This window comes from Mobula birostris, chromosome 3, assembly GCF_030028105.1.
Source record: "Mobula birostris isolate sMobBir1 chromosome 3, sMobBir1.hap1, whole genome shotgun sequence".
Classification (NCBI taxonomy): domain Eukaryota; kingdom Metazoa; phylum Chordata; class Chondrichthyes; order Myliobatiformes; family Myliobatidae; genus Mobula; species Mobula birostris.
In genome coordinates, this window is record NC_092372.1 from 147958445 (window position 1) to 147972026 (window position 13582).

General features: G+C 40.7%; 1 protein-coding gene across 1 annotated transcript in view; it reads right to left on the minus strand.

Annotated features, from left to right (window-relative positions):
• Nucleotides 1–13582, minus strand: part of casd1 (CAS1 domain containing 1) — a 113639-nt gene that overhangs the window by 49106 nt on the left and 50951 nt on the right. Inside the window, exon 3 of the mRNA XM_072253428.1 lies at nucleotides 8789–8909. Coding sequence (XP_072109529.1) covers nucleotides 8789–8909 — 121 coding nt within the window. The remainder of the gene's footprint in view (nucleotides 1–8788; nucleotides 8910–13582) is intronic.

Below are 13582 nucleotides of genomic sequence, written 5' to 3' on the forward strand. Positions count from 1 at the left end.
AGTAATGCCACCCCTCCTCCCCTTTTTCCGCCCTCTCTATCCCTTTTAAAGCACTGAAATCCAGGAATATTGAGAATCCATTCCTGCCCTGGTGCCAGCCAAGTCTCTGTAATGGCCACTACATCATAATTCCATGTATGTATCCAAGCTCTCAGTTCATCACCTTTGTTCCTGATGCTTCTTGCATTGAGGTACACACATTTCAGCCCTTCTACCTTACTGTCTTTACACCGTTTATTCTGCTTCTCTTTCCTCAAAGCCTCTCTGTATGTTAGATCTGGCTTTACTCCATGCACTTCTTGCACTCTTCTATCGCTCTGGGTCCCATCCCCCTTGCAAATTAGTTTAAACCCTCCTGAACCATGCTAGCAAACCTACCTGCAAAGATATTGCTCCCCCGCGAGTTCAGGTGCAACCCATCCAATCTGTACAGGTCCCACCTTCCCCAGAAGAGATCCCAATGATCTAAAAATATAAAACCCTGCTCCCTGCACCAACTCCTCAGCCACACATTCAACTGCCATCTCCTCCAATTCTTAGCATCTCTGTCACGTAGCACTGGCAGCAATCCTGAGAACGTCACCCTTGAGGTCCTGTTCTTCAGCCTTCTGCCTAATTCCCGAAACTCACACTTCAGGACCTCATCCCTCTTCCTACCTACGTCGTTGGTCCCAACATGTATCACAACTTCTGGTCCTTTTCCCTCTCGTACCAGGATGTCGTGCACCCGGTCGGAGACATCCCGGACCCTGGCACCCGGGAGGCAACAAACCATGCGGGTGTCCTTCTCACGTCTCCAAAATCTCCCGTCTGCTCCCCTGACTATAGAGTCTCCAATGACGACAGCTCTCCTCTTCTCCGTCCCACCCTTCTGCACCACCGGGTCAGACTCAGTGCCGGAGGCCCTACCACCGTGGCTCACACCTGGTCGGTCGTCCCCGCCAACAGTATCCAGGATGGTAAACTTATTATTCAGGGGAATGGCTACAGGGGTGCTCTGCACTACCTGTCTGCTCACCTTCGCTTTCCCCCCTCTGACTGTCACCCAACGACCTGCTTCCGACAGCCTAGGTGTGACTACCTCCCTGTAGCTCTCATCTATGACTGCCTCATTCTCCCTTATGAGTCAAAGGTCATCCAGCTGCTGCTCCAGATTCCTTACACAGTCTTCCAGATCGCCCAGCCATATGCACTTCTGGCAGATGTGACTCTGCAGGAGAGGGGCGTTCCCCCAAGACTGCCACATCTCACATGAGTAGCACATCACCGTCTCAGGAGGCATTGTAAAGACTAACTGCGAGCTACCTTGTCCTCCACCTCTTCTCGTTGAAGCTCCACTCCTTCACTGGCCGCTTCGCTTGAGCTATCCCTCTATTTATCTGTTTGAGCTTTTCAAAATATTTGGTCACCTCACCTCGACTGCCCAATCAGCTGCTTTCTGCTGAGTCTGAGCTATTCAAATCTTGATTGTCTAATCAACGGCTTTCTGCTGATCTATTCAAATCTTGATTGACTTGATTGCACAGACCAACTGCCAAAACTGCCAGAATCTCTCGAGTCAAAGCCTCAAAGCTCCACTCCTTCACTGGCCCACTCACGCACTGGCTGCTTCACTTGAGCTATCTCTCTATTTATCTGTTTGAGCTTTTCAAAATGTTTGGTCACCTGACCTCGACTGCCCAATCAGCTGCTTTCTAATGAGTCTGCAGTTTTCTTCTTAATTTTCATTAACAAAGGTTTTCACATCCGCAATAAAAAAAATGAATGCCATTGTGGAATTAAAAATAGCTTTAAAATTTGGCCAAAATTTCACTTCATAAATTTATTAAAAGGGCCCTTATCCACTTAGCAACCTGAGAAATGGATGCCTTCTTCCTCATAAACACCACAGCTATTTGTGAGATTATTGCTAATTCAGACTGTCTGGATGGCTTCCTGATAAAATTTCACATTAAAAATAGTTTTTGTGGAGGTATTTTAGTGGTTTCTTGTCAAGGAGATGCTGCATTAATGCAAGGGTAACAATTATGTAAATAACAATTGTCAGTTGCTTAATGAACATTTAGAGAAAAAAGCCATTTCAGGAAAGCTTATAAATATCCTGTGATTTAAAGTCAACATACTTTACTTCATACATTCGATGTATAACTGAATGAGATCATACGCACTGGAAAGACAACTGAAATCTACGTATTTATTCGAACATAGAACAGTATAGCACAAGAACAGACCCTTTGGCCCAGCACATCTACAGTGGCCATGATGCCAAACTAATAATCCCATCTGTCTGCACATGGTCCATATCCCTCCATTCCTTGCTTGGTCATCCGTCTATTTGCTTTGTAAACATTGCTATGATATTAGCTTCACCTAATAATGATTATTCTCCAAGTTTCTGGGAACTTGCCCATGGCTGAAGATGATACAAAGATTTCTATTAAGGCCCTAGAATTTCCTCCCTTGCTTCCTCAGTATACTCTAACAGATTCCATTAGATCCAAGATACAGGCACCTTAATGGTTATCCAGGGAACCAAGACCTACTTCTCCTTAATATTGACACGCCCTGGAATTTTCAATGTAAGCCTCCTTGATTTCACTATCATGATTTCTATTTTCTACAGGATCACTCCTTCTACAACTCCTGGCACTTTTCTCTGCCAGTCGGCAGAGGACAAATCTCATTTCTACACCTTTTCCCTCACCACCATCCAGGGACCTAAAAACTTTTCCAGATGAGGCAAAGATTCAGTTGTCCCTCTTCAAACCTCATCTACTGCATTTGGTACTCCCAATATGGCTGCATTTATATTAGTAAGACCCAAACGCAGATGAGATGACCAATTTACAGAGCATCCATGCTTTATCCGCAATGGCCGTCCCAAACTCCCAGTTGTATGTCATTTCAATTTCAATTCAGGCATCACAGGGATGAACAAAAGAGGGAACAATGAATACAGTACTGCAGATGTTGTATATGGATGCATGCAGTATATGTGATATGGTAAGTGACTTTACAGCGCAGATCAAAATTGGTGGGTATGTTGTTGTAGGCATCACAGAGACACTTTTGAAAGAGAAGAAAGCTGGGATCTAAACTTCCAAGGATACACATCCTTTCAAAAAGGTGGGCAGAAGTAGAGTGGTGGTACTGATGGTAGAATTGAGGAACCACAAAGATAAAAGGACCCAGATAGAGCTGCGTACAGGCCTTCGAATAGTAATCAAGATGTGAGATACAAAAGGCAACAGGAGGTAGAAAAGGCATGTGTGAAAGGTTATGTTAGTGATCATAACTGGGAAATCAGATTAGTAGTGGACCGCAAAAGAGAATTTGTGTAATGTCTATGAGATGGATGCTTAGAGCAGCTTGAGGTAGAGTTCATGTTGTGTCATGAGGCAGACTTTATCAGGGAGCTGAAGGTGAAGGAACTCTTAGGGGCCAGTAATGATAATATGATAGAATTCACATTGCAGTTTGAGAGAAAGAGAAGCTGAAATGTGATGTAACAGTACTACAGTTGGGTAAAGGTAACTGTAGAGGCATGAGGGAAGAACTGGCTGGAGTTGATTGGAAAGGGGTCTTATCAGAGAAGATGCTGGAGCAGCAATGGCAGAATATTCTGGGAATAATTGAGGAAAAACAGCAGAATTTCATCCCAAGGAAGAAGCACACTAAGGGGAGTACAGTCGGCCCTCCTTATCCGCAAGGGATTGGTTCCGGGACCCCTCGCGGATACCAAAAAACGCGGATGCTCATCCCTTATTCAACCTGTCTAAATGCGGTGGATCTTGGGACCCAGCGGAACCCCAGACCTTATTTAATCTGTCTCAGTGTGGTGGACATTAGGACCCGGCAGCGGAGCTCTGAATCCGCAGTGTTTCTGTTCACGAAAATCATCACGATTGCGATTTAAAATAAAGTGGAAATAATAAAACGATCAGAAAGAGGTGAAACGTCATTGGAAAAGTGTTAGGCTACAGTCGGTCAATGATTGGAACAATTTTAAAGGATAAAGTGAGAAAAGCCCTGCCCCGATTAAAGCTACAATTTTTTTTAAGCAATGCAGTGGTTTAATTATTGGGTTTTGGGTTTTTGATTCTTCACATCAACCTGGCCGGGATGGAGAGCACTTGGGAGCGGTCTGTCACTGGATCAAACTCCGGAATTTCCGTTCCCGAGCCCAGCGCTGAAACTTACGTTTCTTAAGTGTTTTATATGCACAGAAAGGTAAAATATATACTATATACTAAGACAAACGTTTGGCTAACTGACGCTAAGTAATACCGGATGTACCTGTTCCAACTTACTTAGTAAGATAACTTCCGTTTTTTTTCGATCCCAATCCACGATAACCTACGCACATCCTCCCATATACTTTAAATCACCTCTAGATCACTTATAATACCTAATACAATATAAATGCTATGTAAAATAGTTGTTACTGCGTTGTTTAGGGAATAATGACAAGAAAAAAAAAATCTGCACATGTTCGAACAACAAGTGCTGGAACAGCATTCCCAGTTTTCTCGATTCGTGGTTGGTTGAATTCGTGCATGCAGAACTCGTGGATAAGGAGGGCCGACTATACTAGGCAACTACGGCTGACAAGGAAAGTCAGGGACAGCATAAAAGCCAAAGGAATACATGAGGCTGCAAAATAAGAGCCCACAACATTAGAGGCAGATTACTAACAAGAATAATAGATTGGCTGACTGGCATAAGGCAGGAATTGTGGATAAAGAATCATTTCAAAGATTCCTACCAGTAATTAAGAGTTCCAGAACGGTCAGTGTTAGGACCACAATTTTCAATTTATACATTAAGTATCTGAATGGAAGAATTAATGGCATTGTGTCCAACTCTGCAGATGATACCAAGAGAGGTAGAAGAAGAGATAGTGTCATAGAGACAGGGAGTCTACAAAAGGAAGGACAAGTTGGAAGAATAGGTAAAGTGGCAGATGAAATACAATGTAGGAAAGCATGAGATTATGCACCAAGGTAAATGGGGAGAAAACTCAGAAAATGGAGATGCAAAGGGACTTGGAAGTCTTAGTTCAGGATCCTCTTAAAGTTAGTTGCAGCTTGAGTCAGTAAGGCAGCAAATGCAATGTTAGCGTTGACTTCAAGATGACTAGAATATAAAAGCAAGGATGTACTGCCGAGGCTTATAAAGTGTTGGTCAGAGCATATTAGAATCAGTGTGAACAATTTTGGGCCCTGTATCTATGGAAGGATGTGCTGGCCCTAGAGACTGACTGGAGGAGTTTCACAATAATGATCCCTGGAATGAGAGGCTTTACACATGAAGAGTGTCTCTTGCTGTATTCAATGGTGCTCAGGAGGGGGAGGGGAATCTCACTGAAACCTATCATACACTGAAAGGCCTGGATTGAGTGGATGTGGAGAGGACGTTTCCATTAGTAAGGAAGTCTAGGATCTGAGGGCATAACCTCAGTGTAAAGGGATGTCCCACTAACCCTATGATAAGGAAGAATTTCCTCAGCCAGAGGATAGTAAATCTATGGAACTAGTTGCTAAAGTGGGCTGTGGGGCCAAGTCATTTGGTGCATATCAGACTGAAATTGATAGGTTCTTGATTGGTAAAGGAGTTAAGGGTTATAAGAAGGCAGGAGAATGGTGTTGGGGGAAAAAAGCCATAATTCAATGGTGGAGCAGAATCGACGAGTTGAATAACCTAATTGTGTCCCTCTGTCTTATGATTTTATACATTTGACCACACTTCCTCTGGCAACTTGTTCTATATGCTCACCCTTCTGTGTGGGAAACATTGCCCCTCAGAACCCTTTTAAGTTTTTCCTCTATTATTTTAAACCCATGTCCTCTAGTTCTGGACTCCTCTACCCTGGAGGAAAAGGCTTTGGCTACTCGCCCTTTTTAGCCGCCCATGATGCCTCTAAAGGTCCCCTTCTCAGCCACACGTACTCCTATCGTAACCAGGCTTGGCCTGATAACAATCTTTCTCTCACCCTCACCCTTCCTATAGCAGGCCAACCAGAACTGTAGTTCTTTCTCGATTCCTTTATATTCCTGCAGGGCCTCATCAAATTTGCTATCCTTTTTCATTCTGATTAAATGTACAATATCTCTTGTCATCCAAGACTTCTGAACACTACCATCCTCATCTTTCCTCCTCACATGAAAGTGCTGATCTCGAACTCTATTGCAGAGGTCCCCAACCCTTTTTTGCACCGCGGACCGATTTAATATTGACAATATTCTTGCGGACCAGCCGACCCGGGGTGGGGGTGGGGGGTTGTTTAAGTAGGGTTAAACTCACCTCAACATGTCTTTTACAGTTAGGGTTGCCAACTTTCTCACTCCCAAATAAGGGACAAAAGTAGCAGTCAAATCCCGGGGCACTTTACCCCAGGAAAGACTACCATGACCATGAAGCCTTGCGCGGGCACCTGTGTGCGCATGTGCGTAAGCGCCGATTTTTTCCCACAAATCAGTTTTGCCTTCATCTTCCCGACTACACTGTACATACATTATTTCTACTTTATATAGGCTGTGTATTTATCATATCATTCCTGCTTTTACTGTATGTTAGTGTTATTTTCGGTTTTATGTGTTATTTGGTATGATTTGTTAGGTTATTTTTTGGGTTTGGGAAAGCTAAAAAAATTTTCCCAAATAAATCAATGGCAATTGCTTCTTCGCTTCACGTCATTTCGGCATGAACAGTTTCATAGAAACGCCCTACCTTAGCAGGGGAAATACGGGACAAGGGCGGTTCCGTATGGGACAAACCAATTTAGCCCAATATACGGGATGTCCCAGCAAATATGGGACAGTTGGCAACCCAATGTTCAAGTTCAACAGTGCGTGACAGGGAATGAGGAAAGGTGCAGGTGAAAGGCCCACTCATATCATTTCCTAGTGGCCCGGTAGCACATGCTTTGCGGCCCTGTACCGGTCCGCGGCCCAGTGGTTGGGGACCGCTGCTCTATTGAACTGGCCTTTAAATGACTTCCACATGTCAGATGCCCCCAAACTGCCATTCCCAATCTACTTTCACCAGTTCCTGCCTCATCTTGTATGTAGCTTTTCCCATTTACACTTCCAGAAAGGACTAGACTTATTCTTATTCACAACTGTCTTAAAACTTAGAATTATCACTGTTCCTAAAATATTCCCAATGAAATTTTGATCACCTGGCCTGGGCTATCTAAATTGTTTCCAAGAAACCACCCTCGAATGCATTTAGCAAATTCTACAGCATCTAACTTATTGGGATTAACAGGGTCCCAATCATTATTGTTATTTCTACACCTTTCCACGATCTGTCTATATATTTGTTCTTCTATCTCCTGCCTGCGGAGGGCTATAGTATAACCTCACAATACTGATTACACCTTCCTTATTCCTGATCCCTACCCAAATGGCTTCACTGGATGGGCCATCCAAAATGTCCTAAGTGCAGTTGTGACATTCTCTAATCAATAATGCAACACTGCCTCCTGTTTTTACATTCTTCTCCATTATGTCTGAAACATCTTAAATTCTGGAATGCCAGTCCTGCTCTATTCTCAACCAAGTTTCTATAATGGCTACAATATCATAGTTTCATGTACTAATCTAGGTTCTAAGCTTTATTAGTTACACTACTTTCATTAAAATAAATTCTATTCTGGGACTCTGCAATCAATTGGAAATTTCTGTATTATGAGAGCCACACTCTCAATTATGACAAAGTGGCCAAAGTACTCAAATAAGACAAAAGATGAGTCAACAATCTTACATTTACAAAGCACCATTTTTGACATCAGAACCTTAAGGAATGAAAGCAATCTGCAGAAATTCTCAAAACAGGCAGCTTTCTCATGGCAAAAGATTATGAGCTGGACAGAGGAAAAAATTCAAGGGTAATCTAAAAGTCTCCTCAAAAGAGATTTGTGGGAATGACACTTGCCAATGACAAAATTAAGAAAGAGCAATCAAGAAGCAAGTATTCATAAATTGAGAGCACTAAGCAGTCCAGTGTAAATGGTGGAATAAGCACAACACCTCCCAGTCTACTCACTCAACAACCCATGTCTATCTCTTGCCGCCACTACCAATGGCAGAGACTAAGTTCTGTGCTGACCTTATCAGCCACGGAAATGAAGTGCAAGCAAGAGACTGCCAAAATGAACAATCCTAGACCAACACCAAGAAAATAAGAGTCTGAAGATCATCCTGGCAAATGGGCATATTTCAACTCAGTAAATTAAGAACCCCAGATTTTAAGAAAAGCTATTAACAGTATCAGCAACTCAAGCTACCATGTTGCTTTAAAACTCTACATCATTCTCTGATACAAACCAGGGAAAGAAATCTATTGAACTTATCTGGTATAACGTATATGCAATTCCAGCCACACACTGATTCAGTGCCTTCCCTGTCCATTACTTGGTATACCAGAAAACTGAGTTACTATTTACAAGACAATGCACTACAATTATATTTTAAGACCATTCTGCTGGTGCTCAACACCTCTCACGCTACTTTGGTCTTCAATAGTTAATATGACTAATTGTTACAGTGCAGATAAAACAGACATTTCCAAACTGTGCAATAAACATTGACACATTTCTAAAATTAGACAATTTGGTGTGCTTATAATAAAGCTGGATCATTTGTAGAATGGCTCTGCAGTCAAAACCAAAATGGAATCCCTGGAGCACGATGTTGTCATTGTATGAATTAACAATTTCCTAATTGAAAACCTGACCTCTACAGTCACTCAGTCCAAATCAAAGTAAATGAAAGTAGAAACATACCTTGTTTCCTTCTTCTTTGACAGCAGAATCTATAATTTTAATAAACGAGTAGAACAACTGCCGAATTCTGGAATCTCCAATAAAAGTTATGTATTTGTTCATAAGACAGCTCTTTACTTCACTGAAGGAAAGAAAAAAAAAGTTCATACTAGGTAATACAATTATACATTCAAATATAAAATTATAAAGAATATACAGAAAAGGTCAATTGGATCAACCAGTTCATGTCATTTCTACTGCCCTTGAGCTTCAACCCGTTCATTCTCAAGTAAGTCTTTCAAGAACTTGATTTACCTAAAACATATACCTTTATTATTTGTCTTTGCTCTTAGATTTGCTAGCAAATTCCACACTTCAACCATTCTCTGGATAAAAAGTGAGGAGTATTACTTTTGAATTTCTCATTTGCCATCTTATTAATATAAATGGTTTCTAATGGTTCTCTTCCATACAAGAAGAAAACAGCTTGGTATAAATAAATAAGTTAAAAGACAATCATTTAGTTATCTTGAACCTTCATTTTCATGGGGAAAAGAAACCCAGCAGGCTCAGTTTTCCTTCAGAAGAACATCAAGACTGAAGCTGACTGAACAGACAACCACAGAATTAAACAAAAACTATTTAAAACAGTATCAGTGTCTCAAGCTACCATGTTGCTTTAAATCTATATCATTCACTTTTATAACCTGGGGAAAGAAATCTGTTGCCCTTATCTGGTATAATGCATTAACTTACAATTAATGTGTATAATAATTGTTTTAAAATGTTCTTTATGTCCAGTAGAACTTCCCTGTCTGGAGTAAAACAGAATAGTTAAAACAATTTAAAATTAAAGCAAAATAGCAAACAGGAGATACAAATGCAGATAAAAGACAAAATAACTGATTTCAACAGACGTTAGTGGTATGACAATTAAGGGAAAGAAAACTGCCATTAAATGGGTGATTCTGGGGACTGCTTTTGAGAGAATACCAACAGGATTATGTACAATACTGTTGGATTCTACAAAGGATTATAGAATAACCAGCAGTAAAAAGCTAGAAAAATCATATACACTATTGGAGAACTAGGAAAATTCAAGATCTTAAACAGTAAAGGCCATCAAAATGATAATGAAACTTCATGCATTATAGGTTGCTGTTGAAACCAAGTCTGTTTAATCATAAAAGACACTCCAAAAATAAGCTGTGATCTCTAAATGCTGCGCTTCAGAAGACTTCACACATTATCCCGCATTGAACATAGAACAAAGGTAGCTGTGAACAATCAAATGAGATAAACTGGCAAACCCAAAATGAAATCCTAATAAGTACGATGAAATGTTTGACAAGAAATAAGAACCCTAGACATTTTATCAACATTATTCCCAGGCTGCTAAAAATGGACAAAGGAAAACTAAAGATAAATTTGACTTCCAACATCAAAAACAAGAGAAAAACTGACTGACTATAAAAGAGAGACTGGAGCAGTTGCCACAAAGCACCCTCCAATAATGAAAACTTATTTAACTTGGCAATTGCCACAACAGGAAGCACAAAGGTTAATATTCAGAGAATTAACACTGAAGGCAATCTAAAGCAGTGAAATCAGTCTGACATAATTTTAGCCAAGTTGGAATTTTGAATTCTAATTTCTCTAACTCCAGACAGGGAAAACTTAGGAAATTACAGGGTAGTCAGCTTTATTTCGGTTGTTGGTAAAGTACTAGTCTGTGACATTCGTAAAATTAGGAAGTATATTGACAGTTGCTCAAAGATTTCTGAAAGGTACATTTATCATAATTACCTTTTTGTGAATATAATTTCTTAATAAAAATTGACCTGACATGATCAAAGTAGATTTTCAAGACTGAAGATCAAAATAACAGCAATTTATTCTAACCTAAAAAAGTGCCAACTCATTTAAAATATCCTTTAATATGAAATAAATAATATACTGGAAATATTCATCTGTTAATGAAAAAGCATTGACTAGAAATGTCAATATTTTCCGTCAGATTCGGGCGGAACTGGTGAATATTTCCACATTTTCTCCCTGTATTTCAGCTTGCTAGCAACTGCAGTATTTTGTAACCCGGTGCGCACATCTAAGATATGTTGAACATATTCAAGAGATAAATAACTATTATCTCAGATACCAGGCACATCTGTAGCTGGACAGCTGCCAAATAAGAAGCAGCAAATAATGTACAATCAATGTTGGAAAAGAAAGAAGAGAAAGAAATAACTCAAATGCCATTAGTCTTAGCTGTAACTGCAAACTAAAGGAATAAAGTCATTAACAATATTCCTCATATGTATCTGCACAATAGCACTATACAACTTGTGATTCAGAAGTGAAAGAATAGAAATCAATAGGAGAAGGTACGCTATTACCACTTTTGCTCTGAGCAAAGTTTAGCTTTACACTGAAATGGTAAATACAATTGAAAAAGCATAATAGACTTACTAATAAAATCAATGGAGGAGGTGAGAGTTAACACAAAATTAAAGCATGTATGAATATAAAGAAAAGTGGAGATCAGGAAGCACAAAGATATCGACAAAAGCAAAGAACAGAAAAAAAAGACCCACAGGTAGGAAAAATATCTAAAAGTCTTTCAAAAAGTTTAAGAATTACCTAAAATGGTAGTTGCATTAAACACAATTGGACGGTACTACATTTGAAATTGAGCAGTAATTGAACCCAAAACCAAATAAAAAACAAAAACCAATAAACCAAAGACAGGACATGAGCTCATGAATGGTGAAGAAGATTGAAGCCTTAAGGTGAAAGGGATCGAACCTGGTCAGCGGGCAGAGCGACAGAGGCTGCAGGACGATGGCTTTCAGACCCGGTCAGCGATCACCCCCAACAGAAGCCAGAGGGTCAGCGATCACTCCCAGCAGAGGCCCGAGGGACAATGATCGCTCTCGGCAGAGCATCAGCGATTGCTCCCAGCAGAGGCCCAAGGGACAGTGATGCTCCCAGCAGAGGCCCGAGGGACAGTGATGCTCCCAGCAGAGGCCCAAGGGACAGCAATCGCACCCATCAGAGGCCTGAGGGACAGCGATGCTCCCAGCAGAGGCCAGAGGGACAGTGATGCTCCCAGCAGAGGCCAGAGGGACAGCAATTGCACCCATCAGAGGCCTGAGGGACAGCGATGCTCCCAGCAGAGGCTAGAGGGACAGTAATTGCTCCCAGCAGAGGCCAGAGGGACAGCGATCACTCCCAGCAGAGACCAGAGGGACAGCGATCGCTCCCAGCAGAGGCCAGAGGGACAGCGATCGCTCCCAGCAGAGGCCAGAGGGTCACCGATCATTCCCAAGGGTGACAAGAGTGTCAGTGATCACTCTCAACAGAGATCACCATTCGGACCAGGATTGAGCTCTGAGTCACCGAAGGGCTGTTCGATGTCTGAGATTTATGTGATTGGCAGTTACCTTATATTGGTCTCCTTCAGTTTTTTGGCGTTTTCTTTCTTGTGAACGATTGGCGGGTGGGTGATTTGTAAGTTCTGTGTGAGTGGGGGGTGGTAGTGGGTTTTCAACGCTACAAGCACCGTTCTTTTTGTGAGCGAGAGGGTTGGTTGCTGTTTTTTTTAAAGCATGGGAGGGTTTGGATATGTGTTGCTATTGTCGCCGTCTTTTTTTATCTGCAAGTGAGGGGCTCAGGGATTGTATTGTTTTTTTCTGTGGTGGTGGGGGGGGGTCAGGGATTGTTATTGTTACTGTTCTTTTTCTGCAGAGAGGGGGTGGAGAATTCTGGGGTCTGAGAGTTTTATTTCTCTTACTTTTTCATGCGTATTTCATGACTATCTGGAGAAGATTAATATTTGAGTTGTATTGTAATACATTCTCTGGCAATAACATAAACCTTGAATTACTTGAATTACTTAAAATTTCTTGCATTACTTAACCTAGATTTTGCAGTCAGCACCAAACGGTGCTAAACACTCATTACCCTTGTTCATTTGATTTATGTACGGAAATTTGTGAGAATTAAATACAAAATAAGCTAGCTTCAAAGGAAAACTTCAGAGTTTTGTGAGGAGACAAAACAATTCTACACTTATCTAACCAGATTGAAAAATCCTTATTAAGATCAGCAAGAACCTAGAAATGTACCTTAGAATAATTAATTTAACGTCAAATAACTCACCAAAATAAATATCAACAGTAAGTGATGGGATCAAGAGAAGTAAGAGACAGATGAAATACAACACAAATGTTTTTGTCTTGTTTAAAAACCTCCAGGAACTAAAATCTCCAGACGTCAGTTAACACATTTGTAGGAGTTAATTTCCAGTGCCGGGGATTGTTTGGGAACACTTAAGATGTAGAATTAGCAGTCACTGAAATAGCTAATATTGAGCCAATTCTGCTATGTTCATTACAGACATAAGTATCCCAACTTTGCTTATTTCCATTGGATTTCAAAACTGGAGTCTTTCAACTGGAAATCAGAATAGCATAACTTTTGGTGAAAAAGAAATTCACGAGGAGCAATTTCTTGGTTTTCTGTAATTAACTACACATATTCAATCATCAGAAATAATTATGCAATCTGCAGTTCTGTAATAGTGAACAGATCTAGGCTGAAAAGTATCAGCTTTTACAGTCAAGGTTGAGAACATGCAAAACTAGTTTTTAAATATTCTAAAAATAAAATTAATTTAACATAGGACTTGATAGAATTGTACTATAGTTTCCAAGAGTTGAGAAAGGGAAAATTAGGATCTGTGTGGGGAAGTTACTAACATTAACTTAATGCTGAAAAATGTGAGGTGCTACATTTTGGTAAGACTAATCAAAA